Source organism: Pristis pectinata, chromosome 6 (assembly GCF_009764475.1).
Source record: "Pristis pectinata isolate sPriPec2 chromosome 6, sPriPec2.1.pri, whole genome shotgun sequence".
Taxonomy (NCBI): domain Eukaryota; kingdom Metazoa; phylum Chordata; class Chondrichthyes; order Rhinopristiformes; family Pristidae; genus Pristis; species Pristis pectinata.
The window spans coordinates 2,714,794-2,732,627 of NC_067410.1; the positions used below are offsets into that span (position 1 = coordinate 2,714,794).

General features: G+C 49.7%; 1 protein-coding gene across 1 annotated transcript; it reads left to right on the forward strand.

Annotated features, from left to right (window-relative positions):
• Window positions 1–4,836: 4,836 nt before the first annotated feature.
• LOC127571343 (histone H2A) lies at window positions 4,837–6,143 on the forward strand. The gene has a single exon (XM_052017631.1). The coding sequence runs from the start codon at window positions 5,088–5,090 to the stop codon at window positions 5,466–5,468; it is 381 nt and encodes a 126-aa protein (XP_051873591.1). The 5' UTR covers window positions 4,837–5,087; the 3' UTR covers window positions 5,469–6,143.
• Window positions 6,144–17,834: the final 11,691 nt, after the last annotated feature.

The following is a 17,834-nucleotide window of genomic DNA, read 5'->3' on the forward strand; positions in this document are numbered from 1 at the left end:
ACACACTCATCACATCACTGAAACCAGCCTCCCCTCCGTGGAATCTGTCTACACTTCTTGCTGCCTCGGTAAAGCAGCCAACGTAATCAAAGACCCCACCCACCCCAGACATTCTCTCTTCTCCCCCCTCCCATCGTGCATAAGATACAAAAGCCTGAAAGCACGTACCTCCAGGCTCAAGGACAGCTTCTATTCCGCTGTTATAAGACTATTGAACAGTTCCCTTTTTCAATCAGATGGACTCTTGACCTCACAATCTACCTCGATATGACCTTGCACCTTATTGTCTGCCTGCATTGCACTTTATCTGTAGCTGTGACACTTTATTCTGCATTCTGTTATTGTTTTACCCTGTACTACCTCAATGCACTGTGTAATGAATTGATTTGTACGATCGGTTTGCAAGACAAGTTTTCCACTGTACCTCGGTACAAGTGACAATAATAAACCAATTCCATTCCAATTCCAAAATACAACCAATCGGTACTCATCTTCCTCTACAATCATTGTACCATCAAACCAACACATTCCTTTATAATTCATCAAAACCACTCACGTTTTCTCTGTAAACAATGCACCCACAAAGTGTTTGAACAGTGTCCAGTGGCTGCAGGACCCCAGACTATTGTCCTTTCCCACTGAGCCTTCACACGGGCAGCCAAGGTCTCCGCCTGAGTTGATGGTCTGGCAATCTACCAGGGGTACGTTCATGCCTGGGTATCCCTAGAAAAGGAAAGTGCGGTGCCCACGAGCACCACGGAGGTGTTCCGGGACTGTTGGGCACCGCAGGGCATAAATTGCATCCTGGATGAGGATGGGAATATTTTAATCCAGTTGCTGTTTTGTTATTGTTGTAGTTTGTGGTGTCTTGTTGTAATATTGTCGGACTTGTAATAAACTTGTTTTTGTAAATAAAACCAGAGCCTTTGCATTGGCTACTTCAAGCTTCAGTGCATCAATCCTGCAGCCTGGAACGTGCCCGTCAGCTGCATTCTCTTCCCAACGTCCCCTTACACCAGTGACCAAAATGTGTCTTTCACCGAGTTGGAATTGGTATTGGTTTATTATTGTCACTTGTACTGAGGTACAGTGAAAAACTTGTCTTGCAAACTGATCGTACAGGTCAATTCATTACACAGTGCAGTTACATTGAGTTAGTACAGAGTGCATTGATGTAGTACAGGTAAAAACAATAACAGTACAGAGTAAAGTGTCACAGGTACAGAGAAAGTGCAGTGCAATAAGGTGCAAGGTCACAACAAGGTAGATCGTGAGGTCATAGTCCATCTCAATGTATAAGGGAACCGTTCAATAGTCTTATCACAGTGGGGTAGAAGCTGTCCTTAAATCTGGTGGTACGTGTCCTCAGGCTCCTGTATCTTCTACCTGATACAAGAGGAGAGAAGAAGGAATGTCCCGGGTGGGTGGGGTCTTTGATTATGCTGGCTGCTTCACCAAGACAACGAGTAGTAAAGACAAGAGTCCAAGGAGGGGAGCCTGGTGTCCGTGATGTGCTGGGCTGTGTCCACAACTGTCTGCAGTTTCTTGCGGTCCTGGGCAGAGCAGTTGCCGTACCAAGCTGTGATGTATCGGGGTAGGATGCTTTCTATGGTGCATCGGTAAAAGTTGGTGAGTGCCAAAGGAGACAAACCAAATTTCTTTAGCCTCCTGAGGAGGTAGAGGCGCTGGTGAGCTTTCTTGGCCGTGGCATCTACATGATGGTCTTCCAACAACAGCCTCAGTATGTGTCCCTGGGAACAGCCCCTAGATCAGTCTTAGGTAGCTGCTTGGTGAACCTCCACAAGGACCCTTGCATCCCTTTACAGATCTTCCTGAGAAACACACTGCCTACAAAGAGGTGAATGTTCATCCCATCCACGGAGCAGCCATCCCAAGGGCAGTGTGCATTGGGAATGTTTGGTTTGTTTTCTCCTTTTTCCCTGGAAACATGTACATCACATCATGATGGATGCCCATTAACATACATGTTGGCAGCATTCCCTTACAGACCTCTCCTGACACTGGGAGACCGACAAGGTTCGGGCAGACCAAAGAGCTTCTTTCACCGAGCTGATGACCTTCCAGCAGCACTTGATGTCCGTCTCGGTGAGTGTCCCCGGGAACAGCCCGATCAGAGAGTCCTCCAAATGCAGCTGCTCTGAACGAACTTCAACAAGGACCCTTGCATCCTTCCCCAGACCTTTGCTTGTGATTCTTTGGCAGGAATTGCAGATTAAAAGTGGGGAAAGGTCACTTTAGCCAAGCTTTGCTCACGCTGGAGGACCCATGAGGACAATCAGGGTGTTCCCAAACTGGAAACCATGGATGAACCAGGAGATCCACTCCCTACTGAAGTCAAGGACCGCTGCATTCCAGTCAGGTGACCCTGATCTTTACAAGAAATTGAGATACGACCTCAGTAAAGCCAAGAGACAATATCAGTTCAAAATAGAGTCCCAGACCAGCCATCAGTTGTGGCAGGGCTTACACGCTATAATGGGCTACAAAACAAAGTCAGGCAGCATCGCCGACAACAGCGCATCCCTTCCTGATGAGCTTAACGCATTCTATGCATGTTTTGAACAGAAGGGGAGTGGATTATCACCACCACCCTGACAGCCTCCTATGGAACTGAACCTGTGGTCACTGTCGAGGATGTAAGATCAGTCTTCCGGGGAGTGAACCCATGAAAAGCACCTGGCCCGGATGGTGTCCCTGGCCGTGTGCTCAGATATTGTGCTGATCAGCTGGCAGAAATACTTGCAGACATATTTAACCTCTCCCTGCTTCAATCTCAGGTTCCCACCTGTTTTAAGAAGACCACTATCATCCCGGTACTGAAGAAAAGCAAAGTAACATGCCTCAATGACTACCGACCAGTGGCTCTGACATCCACCATCATGAAGTGCTTTGAGAGGTTGGTCATGGCACGCATCAACTCCAGTCTCCCAGACAACCTCGACCCACTGCAATTCACCCACCGCTGAAACAGGTTTACAGCGTACGCCATCTCCCTGGTCCTACACTCAGCTCTGGAGCATCTGGACAGTAAAGACACCTACATTAGACTATTGTTTATTGACTACAGCTCTGCCTTCAATACTATAATTCCAAGCAAGCTTGTCACCAAACTGCGAGACCTGGGACTCAACACGTCCCTCTGTAACTGGATCCTTGACTTTCTGACCAACAGACTGCAATCAGTGAGGATAGGCAGCAACACCTCAAGCATGATTATTCTCAACACTGGTGCCTCACAAGGCTGCGTCCTCAGCCCTCTACTCTACTCCCTATAATCTCACGACTGTGTGGCCAGATTTTGCTCTAACTCCATCTACAAATTTGCAGATGATACCACAGTAGTAGGCCGTATCTCAAATAATGATGAGTCGGAGTACAGGAAGGAGATAGAGAGCTTAGTGGAATGGTGTCATGACAACAACCTTTCTTTCAATGTCAACAAAACTAAAGAGCTGGTCATTGACTTCAGGAAAGGGGGCAGTGTACATGCACCTGTCTACATCAATGGTGCTGAGGTCGAGAGGGTTGAGAGCTTCAAGTTCCTTGGAGTGACCATCACCAATAGCCTGTCCTGGTCCAACCACATAGATGCCACGGCCAAGAAAGCTCACCAGAGCCTCTACTTCCTCAGGAGGCTAAAGAAATTTGGCATGTCCCCTTTGACACACCAACACTTATCGATGCACCATAGAAAGTACCCTATCTGGATGTATCACGGCTTGGTACGGCAACTGCTCTGCCCAGGACCGCAAGAAACTGCAGAGAGTTGTGGACACAGCTCAGCACATCACGGACACCAGCCTCCCCTCCTTGGACTCTTGTCTATACCTCTCACTGCCTTGGTGAAGCAGCCAGCATAATCAAAGACCCCACCCACCCAGGTCATTCTCTTTTCTCTCCCCTCCCATCAGGTAGAAGATACAGGAGCCTGAGGGCACGTACCACCAGGCTCATGGACAGCTTCTATCCCACTGTGATAAGACAATTGAATGGTTCCCTTGTATGATGGGATGGACTCTGACCTCACAGTCTACCTTGTTTGACCTTGCACCTTATTTCTACCTGCAATGCACTTCCCTGTAGCTGTGACACTTTACTCTGTATTCTGTTGTTTTTACCCTGTACTACCTCAATGCACTGTGTAATGAATTGATCTGTACGATCAGTGTGCAAGACAAGTTTTTCACTGTACCTCAGTATAAGTGACAATAATAAACCAATACCAATGGTGTTGGAGATGTGCATTCCCCACAGATCCAGGAAACCTCCAGGATGAGAGAACTTCGGAAGCAGATGTTCAAATCTCCTGGTCCTCCTGAAAATGATGCATGCTGCCTTTCAAATTATTCACACCCTGTATCCCAACATAGTACTTTCTGACTCATCTGTATTGTCCCTCTAACCAGCTCGTTCCACATCGCCCATTATTTTTGCTCTCAGTCACGGTGGTCATATAAATGAAATTCATTGTTTTTGCAGGCTCCTGACCCGCAGTTCAGACGAGGGAGCCACGGAGGGATTGTCAGGACATAATACCGAAAGCAAATACTGCGCATGTAATTGTGAGGGATGTTTTTGTGTCACAAGATGAACAGATGGTTTGGATGAAAAGCAGCCAACACAGCCGGCCCTCCAAACACTGGCGCTTCCCAGCCCAGCGAGCTGGTTTGCGTATGCAGCAATATGCAAATGAAGGATCCAAATTAAATCCAATGGGAGAGTTACCTGGCCTGCGGCGGACCAATCCGGTGGCAGGCAGTGCGCTGTTGGTGACGTAGGGCAGGTTATTAATATGCGGTGACGTGGTGGGGGTGGAGCCAATGCGGGTTCTAGAAACTGGTCGGCTGCTTGTTTGTTACATTGTAGCAGCAGTCGGCGGGTGGTTACATTGTTCCGGAAACTGACCAGCGGTTACATTGTATCCGAGATTGACAAGCGGTTACATTGTTTCGGAGATTGACAAGCGGTTACATTGTTTCGGAGATTGACAAGCGGTTACGTTGTATCCGCGGCAGCTACACTGTATCGAGTAGGCGAGTCCATTACAAATTCAGCAGCCACGAACGATGTCCGGCAGAGGTAAGACCGGCGGTAAGGCACGGGCCAAAGCCAAGTCCCGATCTTCTCGGGCCGGCTTGCAGTTCCCGGTCGGCCGCGTCCACCGCCTGCTGCGGAAAGGCAACTACGCCGAGCGAGTGGGAGCCGGGGCACCGGTGTACCTGGCGGCCGTGCTCGAGTATCTGTCGGCTGAGATCCTGGAGTTGGCCGGCAACGCGGCCCGGGACAATAAGAAGACGAGGATCATCCCCCGCCACCTCCAGCTGGCCATCAGGAACGACGAGGAGCTCAACAAGCTGCTGGGAGGGGTGACCATCGCGCAGGGAGGCGTGCTGCCCAATATCCAGGCCGTGTTGTTACCCAAGAAAACGCAGACTTCTAAAAAATGAGGCAAAACAGGCGGGTTTTGTTTTGCGAATAATTTTTGAGCATCTGATTTTTTTGTGTGGGGGGGGGGTGGGGAATTATTAGGGGAAAATGTGTAAGTCCAACTAATTCGTCACAGACCCCAGTCTCGCTGCCCTTTGATTTCAATCATTTCATTGTAGCCTTGATGTGCCCAAGATCGTGAAAGCTGGAGAGGAAAAATGACACAAAGGACTTGTTGCCGGAAAATCCGTCCTCGGAGTCACCCGATCGTGTGTCTCTGTGTGTGAGTGCGTGTGTTTATCTTTTGTGTTTTGGACTTTTAAGTCGCAGGGAGTGCTTCAGACACGTTTACTTTTGTTTAGGTTAAACAGGGCGTCGCGTTTCCCTGAGAAACTGTTCAACATTATTTTTCGCTGTGTGCTTCATTTTCGCTCGGGAAGTTGCCCGTGACCCCGAGGATGGCGAGAGGACGCGGCGTGTGAAAGTTCACTTTCCTCCGCCATCCTTTAGTTTGTCCTTTTTTTTTGGGGGGGGGGGGGGTGTTGACAATTTTAATGCTTAATGAGATCTGTTATCCCTGATTTTTATTTAACATAGGGATTGAGATGTTGTATCTGTAGATTTAGCACTTCAATCGCATTGTTTGAGCACTTTTTTTCTGTGGGGGAATAATTGAAATAAAATTACTGAACGTTTGAGTCGCTTCCCTGCTTTATCTTGTGGACGGGCGGTCGCACAGACAGACGGACGGGTTGGTCAGTAGGTGGGGAAAGCGAGGGGGAACATCCTGAGTTCCTGGTAGCGGTCACCGAGCGCTTGTCCAGACAATGTTATGTGAGCGCGTCAAGATCCCACAAACAACACCGAACTATTCATTAGTCAATCGCTCTTTTAAAGATTTACATCGGGGGATTTAAACATAGGATTAATGAGGATTAAAGTTTGGATAGGAAAGGTTTAGAGGGATAAGCGAAAAACAAGACTAGCTCAGTTAGTCACCTTGGCCGGCATGGGCGATTTGGGCCGAAGGGCCTGTTTCCGTTCTGGACAACTGCACGACTGAGTGCAAGTGAATGGGTGATGGGCAGCACGGATTCAATGGGCCGATGGGCCGGTTTCCGTGCTGTGGTTGTCTTTTGGTCCCAACGCGGATGATTTCCCCAGTTCGTGGGTTGTAGATGGTGACCACAGATCTCCAATAGCTCAGATAACGGTTACAATGAGAGGCCCGTCCTGCAGAGTAGGGTTTCCCTCGGCACCGCAGGCGAACCGTTCAGTTTGCCCACGCTGCCGCCTCGCCACATTTGGTGCTTGGAAATGAAGCAGCTGAGAACAGACGTACCGGTCGGTGAGTGAATTGGTTAACCCAGAGCACGGGAGCGGTGGGAGAATGGGGGGAGGTGTAATCGCCATGGGAAAGAATGCAGTGGTTGAGAGCTAGCATCGTCTCGATGGGCCAAATGGCTTTTCACGTCATTGCCAGTAATAGTTTCCCCCACTCCTTCCCTCTACAACATGGGGGCAGTTTTAAAATAAGCGGTCTCCCCTTTTTTTTAATAAAAGGTGAAGAACTGAGGGTTGTAGTGTTGGGATTCTGAAGGTTGAGGGGCGACCTTACACAAGTGTTTAAAATTATGAGAGGCACAGATAAGGTGGACAGTAATGGTCTTTCCCCAGGGTAGGGGAGTCCAAAACTAGGGGGCATAGATTTAGGGTGAGAGGGGGAAAGATTTAAAAGGGACCTGAGGGGTAACTTCTTCACACAGAGGGTGGTGGGTGTGTGGAACGAGCTGCCAGAGGAAGTGGGTGAGCACTTGGATAGGTACATGGGGGGGGGGGGGGGGGGGGGCGGGGGCTTGGAGGGATATGGGCCGAACGCAGGAAATTGGGACTAGCTGGGTGAGCACCGTGGTCGGCATGGACTGGTTGGGCCGAAGGGCCTGTATCCGTTCTGTATTACTCTGTAACTCCATGAATACTCGGTGCTGACCTGGACAGTGTTTTGGACCCCAGGTGAGTTCAGGGTTGTGGTGCAGTGGAGCTGAGGCCAAGGTTGGCTTGCATTTAACCTCACTGAATGGGTGAAACCGGCAGGAGTGAGCTTGTCTGAATTGTACTGGAGAAAGGGACCCTACTGGCCCACACTAATCCCATTCACCAGCACTGGGTCTGTAGCCTCAGAACAGTACAGTACAATACAGGCCCATCAGCCCACAATTTTGTGCTGATCTTTAAACTTTGCCAAAGACTATCTAACCCCTTCCTCCCACATATCCCTCTATTTTAAATTTCTCTATATGCTTATCCAGCAATCTCTTGAATTTGACCAATGTACCTGCCTCCACCACTACCCCAACCACTCTCTGTATATAAAAAAAACCTCCCTCTGACATCTCCCTTGAACTTCCCACCCATTACTTTAAAGCCATGCCCTCTTGTATTGAGCATTGGTGCCCTGGGAAAGAGGCGCTGGCTTTCCACTCTATCTATTCCTCTCAATATCTTGTACACCTCTATCATGTCTCCTCTCATCCTCCTTCTCTCCAAAGAGTAAAGCCCTAGCTCCCTTAGTCTCTCCTCATAATGCAGACACTCTAAACCAGGCAGCATCCTGGTAAATCTCCTCTGCACCCTTTCCAACGCCTCCACATCCATCCTATAATGAGGTGACCAGAACTGGACACAGTACTCTGTGTAGTCTAACCAGGGTTTGGTAGAGCTGCATCATTACCTCGCGGCTCCTAAACTTGATCCCTCGACTTACGAAAGCTAACATCCCATAAGCTTTCTTAACTACCCTATCCACCCGTGAGGCAACTTTCAGTGATCTGTGGATATGAACCCCCAGATCCCTCTGCTCCTCTACACTGCCCAGAATCTAGCCATTGACTTTGTACTCTGCCTTGGAGTTTGTCCTTCCAGAGTGTACCACCTCACACTTCTCCAGATTGAACTCCATCTGCCACTTCTCAGCCCAGCCCTGCATCCTATCAATGTCCCTCTGCAATCTTCGACAATCCTCTACACAATCCACAACACCACCAACCTTTGTGTCATCTGCAAACTTGCCAACCCACCCTTCTACCCCCTCATCCAAGTCATTAATAAAAATCACAAAAAGCAGAGGTCCCAGAACCGATCCTTGTTGGACACCACTAGTCACAGCCCTTCAATCTGAATGCACTCCCTCCACCACAACCCTCTGCTTTCTACAGGCAAGCCAATTCTGAATCCACACAGCCTTCTCTGCCTTGGCCTTTCAAGTGCTTGTCCAGAAACTTAAATATTTGAGTCTCTCTGCCCCCACCACCCCCTTGGGTGGTGTGTTCCAGATTCCTGCCCCCCTCTGGGGGAGAAAGTTCCTCCTCCAATCCCCTCGACACCTCCTTACCACAAACCTTCACCCTCCAGTTTTAGACACCTCTGTCACAGGAAAAGTTTCCCACGATCCAGGTGCCTGAATTTTGTACATCTCCCCTGGTCCACTCTGAGGAAGATAAACCCAGAATCTCCTTTCAACTGAAGCTGTCCTCTGGCAACATCCCAGTGAATACCGTCTGCACCCTCCAGAACTGTTGTTATATAAACCAAGAGTCCCAGCTCTGATCATTGCGTTACACTGCTGGTCAGAACCATCCCTATCACAAAAACAACCCTCCACAGTCACAGCCTCCTGTCACCAACTTGCCCTCGATCCCATGGACTGGAACCTTTTGGCTCAGTCACCCACGTTAAGTTGCCAACTTTACTGCCTTCGCTTCTGTTACTTTGAAAAATTCAATCAAGTTGGTCAGACAGGATCTTCCCCAAATAAACATGCTGTCTGTCTTTGATTGATCATCATGAACCATCCTATCCCGATGCATCGTGGCTTGGTACGGCAACTGCTCTGTCCTGGACCACAAGAAACTGCAGAGAGTTGTGGACACAGCTCAGCACATCACGGAAACCAGCCTCCCCTCCATGGACTGTCTACACTTCTCGCTGCCTCGGTAAAGCTGCCAATATAATCAAAGACCCCACTCATTCCAGACCTTCTCTCTTCTCCCCCCCTCCCATTGGGCAGAAGATACAAAAGTCTGAAAGCATGTACCACCAGGCTCAAGGACAGCTTCTATCCCACTGTTACAAGGCTATTGAATGTTCCCCTAGTATGATAAGATGGACTCTTGACCTCACAATCTACCTCGTTATGACCTTGCACCTTATTGTCTGCCTGCACTGCACTTTCTCTGTAACTGTAACACTTTATTCTGCATTCTGTTATTGTTTTCCCTTGTACTGCCTCAGTGCACTGTGTAACCAATTGATCTGTATGAATGGTAAGTTTTTCACTGGACCTCGGTACAAGTGACAATAATAAACCAATTTGCTGATATTATCCCTGGATTTTCAAGTGTGGATAACCTCATCTATTAGAATTTGTTCCAATAACTTCCCCAACACTGACATTAGACTCGCCCATTTGTAACTACCCCTGCTGCTTTTCTAGAATAAAGGTAACAGTTTTGTCCTCCAAGTCATCTTGCACCTGGACATGGCCAGCAAGCATTTGAAAAATCTATCAGGGCCCCAGTAATCACATCCCTTCCATCCCATAGTAGCCTGAGATACATCACATCTGGCCCTGGTGATTTATCCACCTTTAAACCCACTAAGACATCCAATGGCATCTCGTTTTCAATGGAAAAATGTTCCAGTGAATTCTCCAATGACAATATCCTCCTTAATGAATACAGGCAAGATCTCACCCGTGTGTTCCAACTCCACGTGATTCTCTTTTGGTTCCTAATGGGCCCCACTTTCTCTGGCTCCCGCCCCCCCCCCCCCCCCATTATACAGAAAATGCTGTGGGATCTTCCTTCACTTTGTTTGCCAGCCTTGTGCTCTTCTCTTTTCCCTCCTAATCTTTTTTTTATTAAGTACCCCCTACACTTTCTATAATCCTGAAGGCTTGCCCCATTTCCAAGACCTGCCATATGTCCTGTTACTTTATCCAGCCCTTGATAACCTTTGATGTGCAAGTTCCTTGACCTTGCTGTCCATGCCTGTCACATTACAGGAACACTTTGGCCCTGACGCTCTCTTTTTTTTTTCTGTTTTCCATAACCACCTTGAGATTTATGGCTCATTGTTTTGACAAAGCACATTGATGAAGGTAGAGCAGTGAATGTGGTGTACATGGATTTTAGGCATTTTATAAGGTTCCTCATGGAAGGCTTATTCAGAAAGTCAGGAGGCATGGAATCCAGGGAAACTTGGCTGTGTGGATTCAGAATTGGCTCACCCATAGAAGATGGAGGGTGGTGGTAGATGGAGCGTATTCTGTCTGGAGGTCAGTGACCAGTGGTGTTCTGCAGGGATCTGTTCTTTGTGATTTTTATAAATGACTTGGATGAGGATGTGGAAGGGTGGGTTAGTAAGTTTGCTGATTACACAAAGATTGGTGGTGTTGTGGATAGTATAGAAGGTTGCTGTAGGTTACAACAGGACATTGATTGGATGCAGAGCTGGGCTGAGAAGTGGCAGATGGAGATTGAAGGTTAATGGCAGGACTCTTAGCAGTGTGGAGGAACAGAGGGATCTTGGGGGTCCACGTCCATAGATCCCTCAAGGTTGCCGTGCAGGTTGATAGGGTTGTTAAGAAGGCATATGGAGTGTTGGCCTTCATTAATCAGGGTATTGAGTTCAAGAGCCGCGAGGTAATGTTGCATCTCTATAGAACTCTGGTCAGACCACACTTGGAGTATTGTGTTCACTTCTGGTCGCGTCATTATAGAAAGGATGTGGAAGCTTTAGAGAGTGTGCAGAGGAGATTTACCAGGATGCTGCCTGAATTGGAGAGCATGTCTTATGAGGATAGGTTGAGTGAGCTAGGGCTTTTCTCTTTGGAGAGGAGGATGAGAGGTGACTTGATAGAGGTGTACAAGATGATAAGAGGCATAGATCAAGTGGACAGTCAGAGACTTTTTCCCAGGGCGACAATGGCTAACACGAGGGGACATAATTTTAAGGTGATTGGAGGAAGGTATAAGGGGGATGTCAGGGGTAAGTTTTTTTACTCAGAGAGTGGTGGGTGTGTGGAACGCACTGCCGGCAGAGGTTGTGGGGGCAGATACATTAGGGACATTTAAGAGACTCTTAGACAGACACATGAATGATAGAGAAATGGAGGGCTATGTGGGAGGGAAGGGTTAGATAGATCTTAGAGCAGGATAAAATGTCAGCACAACATTGTGGGCTGAAGGGCCTATACTGTGCTGTAGTGTTCTATGTTCTATTTCTCACTGACGTTTGTCCCACTTGCCTGGTTACATTCGTAAGATTAGGTTCAGTACTGCTCCCTTCTCCACCAGGACAACACACTGGCTCAAAAATCTCTCCTGGATGCACTTACTTGCTACTGCGGAAGCTGATCTCACCCGACTGCTACAACCCTATCACCCTCGTAGCTCACTGCAGTTTATGGAAGTTCCTCACTACCTCCCACTGATGGTTAGGAACCCCCAGCAAAGTGATTACCCCCTCTTTGTTCCTAAGGACTCATCTGGAGAACCTTCAAGGATATCTTCCCTCATCACTGCAGTAATGGACCCCTTATTCAATATCGCAATACCAGCAGCTCTAACAGCCCTTCGCTCCCTGCCACCACACCAAAATGTCTATACCCTGGAAGGCTGACTTTCCAGTCCTTGTTTCAACCACATCCCTGTGACAGTAACAACATCACATCCCCACATGCTGATCTATGCTCTCAGTTCATTTGCCTCATTTGTCGGACTCCTTGCATTCAAGTAGATGTAATTTGGCCCTGCGTTCCTTCCATGTGCCTCACCATGCCCACGTCTACCCTGCCCACTAGACTGACTCAGTTTCTCCTCTATATTGACTGTACATCCCCAACTGTACATCTACTCTGTCCCATTCCCCACAGCGGTAGCAGGGATCGGTGCTGGTCCATTGTTGTTGATCATCTATTTTAATGATTTAGATGATAATGTGGTAAACTGGATCAGCAAATTTGCAGATGACACCAAGATTGGGGGTGCAGTGGACAGCGAGGAAGGCTATCAAAGCTTGCAAAGTGATCTGGACCAGCTGGGAAAATGGGCTAAAACATGGCAGATGGAATTTAATGCAGACACGTGTGAGGTGATGCACTTTGGGAGGACAAACCAGGGTAAGACTCACACAGTGAATGGTAGGGCTCTGAGGTGTGCGGTAGAACAAAGGGACCTGGGAATACAGATCCATAGTTCCTTGAAAGTGGCATCACAGGTAGTTAGGGTCGTAAAGAGAGCTTTTGGCACATTGGCCTTCATAAATCAGGGCATTGAGTACAGGAGTTGGGATGTTGTGTTGAAGTTGTACAAGATGTTGGTGAGGCTGAATTTAGAGTATTGTGTGCAGTTCTGGTCACCTACCTACAGGAAAAAATATCAATAAGCTTGAAAGAGTGCAGAGAAAATTTACACGGATGTTGCCGGGACTTGAGGACCTGAGTTACAGGGAAAGGCTGAATAGGTTAGGACTTTATTCCCCGGAGCACAGGAGAATGAGGGGAGATCTTATAGAGGAATACAAAATTATGAGGGGTATAGACAGGGTGAATGCATTGCAGGCTTTTTCCCCTCAGGTTGGGTGAGACTAGAACTGGAGGACATGGGTTTAGGGTGAAAGGTGAAATATTTAAGGGGAATCTGAGGGGAAACCTCTTCACTCAGAGGGTGGTGCGAGTGTGGAACGAGCCGCCAGCGGAAGTGGTAAATGCGGGTTCAATGTAACATTTAAGAGAATTTGGATAGGTACATGGATGGGAGGGGTTTGGAGGGATATGGTCCGGGTGCAGGTAGATGGGACCGGGCAGAAGATCAGGTCAGCATGGACTAGATGGGCCAAAGGGCCTGTTTCTGTGCTGTACTGCTCCATGACTCTGTGACTTCGGTTTTGGAGCAAGAGGCTCTGAGGCGTCCCATCCTCTGCCTGGTGGCCGCCCATTCCTTCTCTGACCGCCTTTCCACAACCTCGAGAGCGACCACCTCCTAAAATGCGCCGTCCGCTCATTTCATCCCTGTGGATGCACTGTGAAGCCTCCAGTCAGTGGAGATGTGGAACCGGCCACTCAGCCTGGTCACACTCGAGGCACTTCCTGCAGACGTAGTCATCCAGACTGCAAGGAACAACTCAGATGCTGCAATCCGTGCGACACACAGGACTGAGCTCACCTGCCATCCCTCTCATCTAGAAAGGGCACTTAAACTGCAACCCAATCTGTTCCCACACTCTACAGGGTTCCTGACCGGAACCAGCATCAGACTGTCCAACCAAAGGACAGTGTTGGGGAGACGCTGAGGGCTCCCACTCTGGCACCACTGCACTCCCAGATCTGCTGCTGGAATAAGCCCTGTGCTTTCTCTCCCACTCAATCAGCTTTAATCGACGTTAGTTGAAAAGCTCACAATTCCGATCTCAGAGGGAGGTCCCACTCAAGGTACATGTGACAATAATAAACCAATTTTTCACTGAATCTTGCAGCAGGTGAATGAGGAGCCTTGAGTGACATGTTGTTTGCCCATGGACCCATGTCTGACGCTACCTTCAGGCCCAGTGCAATAAGTGGTGAGTAACCTTCACACCACACAAGTCCCAGACATTGACCATCTCCGGGAGAAGACAGTCTAACCACCTACTCTTGACATTCAATGACATTCCCATCGCCGGGTGCCCCACCATCAACATGCTGGGGGGTCACCATTGGCCAGAAACTCCACTGAACCATCCCCATAAATACCATGGCTGCAGAGCGGATCAGAGGCTGGGTAGGCTGTGGCCAGTGACCCACCTCCTGACGCCACAAAGCCCTTCCTACAAGACGGAATACTCCCCACGTTCCCGAATGACTGTCGTTCTAACAGTCAACAAGCACAGAGCCATCTAGGGCAACGTAGCCTGCTCGATCAGCACCACCTCCACCACTCTAGTGGTGGAGCTGGTAGAGCTGCTGCCTCACAGTCCCAGAGTCCTGGGTTCGATCCCGACCTCCGGCACTGTCTGTGTGAAGTTTGCACGCTCTCCCTGTGACCGCGGGGGTTTCCCCTGGATGCTCTGGTTTCCGCCCACATCCCAGAGACGTGCAGGTTGGTGGGTTAATTGGCCGCTGTAAATTGCCCCCGGTGTGTGGGTGAGGGGGGAGATGGGGGAATGTTGGGGAATAGGAAGCCGGATCAGTGCGGCCGACAGTCGGCATGGACTCGATGGGCCGAAGGGCCTGTTTCCGTGCTGTATCTCACTGCGACTCCCACCCAGGCAACTCTGACAGCACCTCCCAAACCCACCGCCTCTCCCACCAGGAGGCCGAGGACAGCAGGGGAACACCACCACCTGCAGCTTCCCCTCCCAGTCTCTCGCTGGTGACAGAGGTGTGCTGGCTCCACGGCAGAGTGAGGCCAAGCTCATCTTTGGAATCAGTGGTCACTCTGTGACCTTTGCCTCCCTCCAGAAGTACACTGAGCTGCCGGAAACAGTGTGGGTGAGGCGGGCACATCAGCAACGTTTAAAAGGCACCTAGATAAGTCCATGGATAGGAGAGGTTTAGAGAAATAGGGGCCAAACGTGGGCAGATGGGACTTGCTCACTGGGCAACACAGTCGGCATGGACCAGCTGGGCCGAAGGGCCTGTTTCCATGCTGTGTGACTCTGCGACACCGCCTTGTTCTCTAAGCTGGCCGTCTGCTGCCCATGTGTCTCAGCCCAGTGATGTCAGTGTCTGAGTTCCCAAGCTGTGGTGACAGGGGTCTGTGGCTGCCGGCATTATCCGTGAGGATCCTGGCATTCCCAGGTGCCGAGCTCCCACGTCATGGAGTGGGAGTTGCCTTCACCGTCACCCACGGGGGTGTCAGAGAGCGAGGTCCTGGTTGACCAACTGGAGACCAGGCTGGTCTGAGTGGGATTTACTGTTCATGAACCCACCGGCCCTGAACATGGATGGGACCAGAGTGCTGGACTCATCCCCGTCAGTCACTGACAGCGAGGGAGGCCTGTGGGGGCTTCACTGATGGATGGGGCTGTTGGTGTGAACACAGAAACCCAGGACACAGGCCCTGCTGGAGACACCACGTTCTGCCGTACATAGAACAATCCAGCACAGGAACAGTCCCTTGCCAATCCAAACTAATCCCATCTGCCCGCACGTGGTCCATATCCCCTCTTCTGGGGAGGAGGTACAGGAGCCTGAAGACCCATACCCAACAATTCAGGAACAAGTTCTTCCCCTCCGCCATCAGATTTCTGAACGGTCCATGAACACTACCTCATTATTCCTTTTTTGGACTATTTTATTTTTTTTGCAATTTATAGTAAATGTTATGCCTTTGCACTGTACTGCTGCCACAAAACAACACATTTCACCACGTATAAGTCAGTGATAATAAACCTGATTCTGATCCCTCCATTCCTGCCTGTTCATGTGTCTGTCTAAATGACCCTTAAACACCTCTATCGTGTCTGCCTCCACCACCACCCCTGGCAGCACATTCCAGGCACCCACCGCTCTCTGGGCAAAAAACTTGCCCCACACATCTCTGAATTTTCCCCCTCTCACCTTAAACCTATACCTTCCAGTATTTGACCAAATATTCAGTGCTGTAAGCAAATATTCACATGAGAACTTTGAAGGTGAAGTGGAGAAGGTTCCGTGTGAGGAGCAGCTGCATGTGGGTTAGTCAAACCTCAGAGACGGTGACTGTCACTCCCCGGGGAACCGTGCAGTGACCCCATTACATCCTGCACCATCCACACATCAGCAGCAGGTGGCAGACCTGAGCAGTAACTGGTAACTGGACATGCCGATTGGTTTCTGAAATGTCCGATACCGAGGTGCTGAGGTGAAATGGCACATCACCATTCAACCATAAGAAGTAGTAACGGGAACAGGCCATTCTGTTCTGCATTCAAGTGGTTAGCGTAACGCTAATACACCGCCAGCGAGCCGGGCTCAGTTCCGGCTCTATGCTACTGGGGATACTAACTAGAATGTTCCCAACCCTTTACAGTGCACACCTCACCAACGACTTCTCCAGCGCCGTTTCACAGTGCTCGGCCTGGAGCAAAGCAGATTCATCCCTCAGAGCAGACAAAGAGAGAGAGCCGAGCACATGTGGCACTCCTTATAGTGCTGGAGGGCTGGGGGGTCCGACCCAGGTAATTTACAAAGGCCAATGGTCAGGTGTGCACTGATGGGTGGGGCGGGGCCAAACCTTGATTGGCAGTGGCGTGTCTTCCGACCAGGTCGGGGCAGTGCTGTCACCTGACAGCCACGACCCTCCACAATACAAGCACTGTGTGCAGTTCTGGTCACCACACTATGGGAAGTGCGCTGGAAGGGGTGCAGAGGAGGTTCATCAGCCTGTTGCCTGGGATGGAGCGTAATAAGCAGAGACTGGAGCGGCTGGGTCTGTGTCCCTGGAGTTCAGGGGGTTAAGAGGGGACGTGACAGAGATATAGAATGAGGAGGATGAGGAGGGTATGGTAGGGTAGACTGTAGGAAACTTTACCCCATATGAGAAGTAGACAAAGCTGGAGGACACAAATTCAGGGTAAGGGAGAAGAGGTTTAGATCCAAGGGGATCTTTTTCATCCAGAGATTCAGAATCAGAATCAGGTTTATTATCACTGACTTATATGACATGAAATGTGTTGTTTTGCGGCAGCAGCACAGTGCAAGACATAAAATTACTGTAAATTACTAAATAAATAAATAGTGCAAAAGAAAAGGAATAACGAGGTACCATTCGTGGGTTCATGGACCGTTCAGAAATCTGATGGCGGAGGGGAAGAAGCTGTTCCTGAATCATTGAGTGTGGGTCTTCAGGCTCCTGTACCTCCTCCCCGATGACAGTAACGAGAAGAGGGCATGTCCCGGGTGAGTACCTGGGACACACTCCCTGAGGGAGTGGTGGAAGCAGAGTCACTGACAGTGTTTGAGAAGCAGAGACACGAGAGACTGCAGAACCCCCAACCTCTGGTAACGGCTCCCCCTCCGTCCCCTTTTCTGTCTCCTCCTGATCCACGCCCCCCCCCATCATCTCATCTCTTTCCCCTCGCCCACCCTCTCCTCCCGCCGGTTCCCCTCCCCACCTCCCTCCCTTTATTCCAGGCTGCACCGTCCTCTCCTCTCAGATCCCATCACCTTCAACCCTTTGTCACTTCCACCCATCACCTCGCAGCTTCTGACATCATTCCCCCCCCCCCACCTAACCTGGATCCACCTATCACCTGCCGGCTCCTGCTCCCCCCTTCCCCCCACCTCTTTATACCGGCTATCTCCCCTCTCCCCAGTCCGGCTGAAGGGTCTCGGCCGGAAACGTCAACTGTCCATTTCCCTCCGT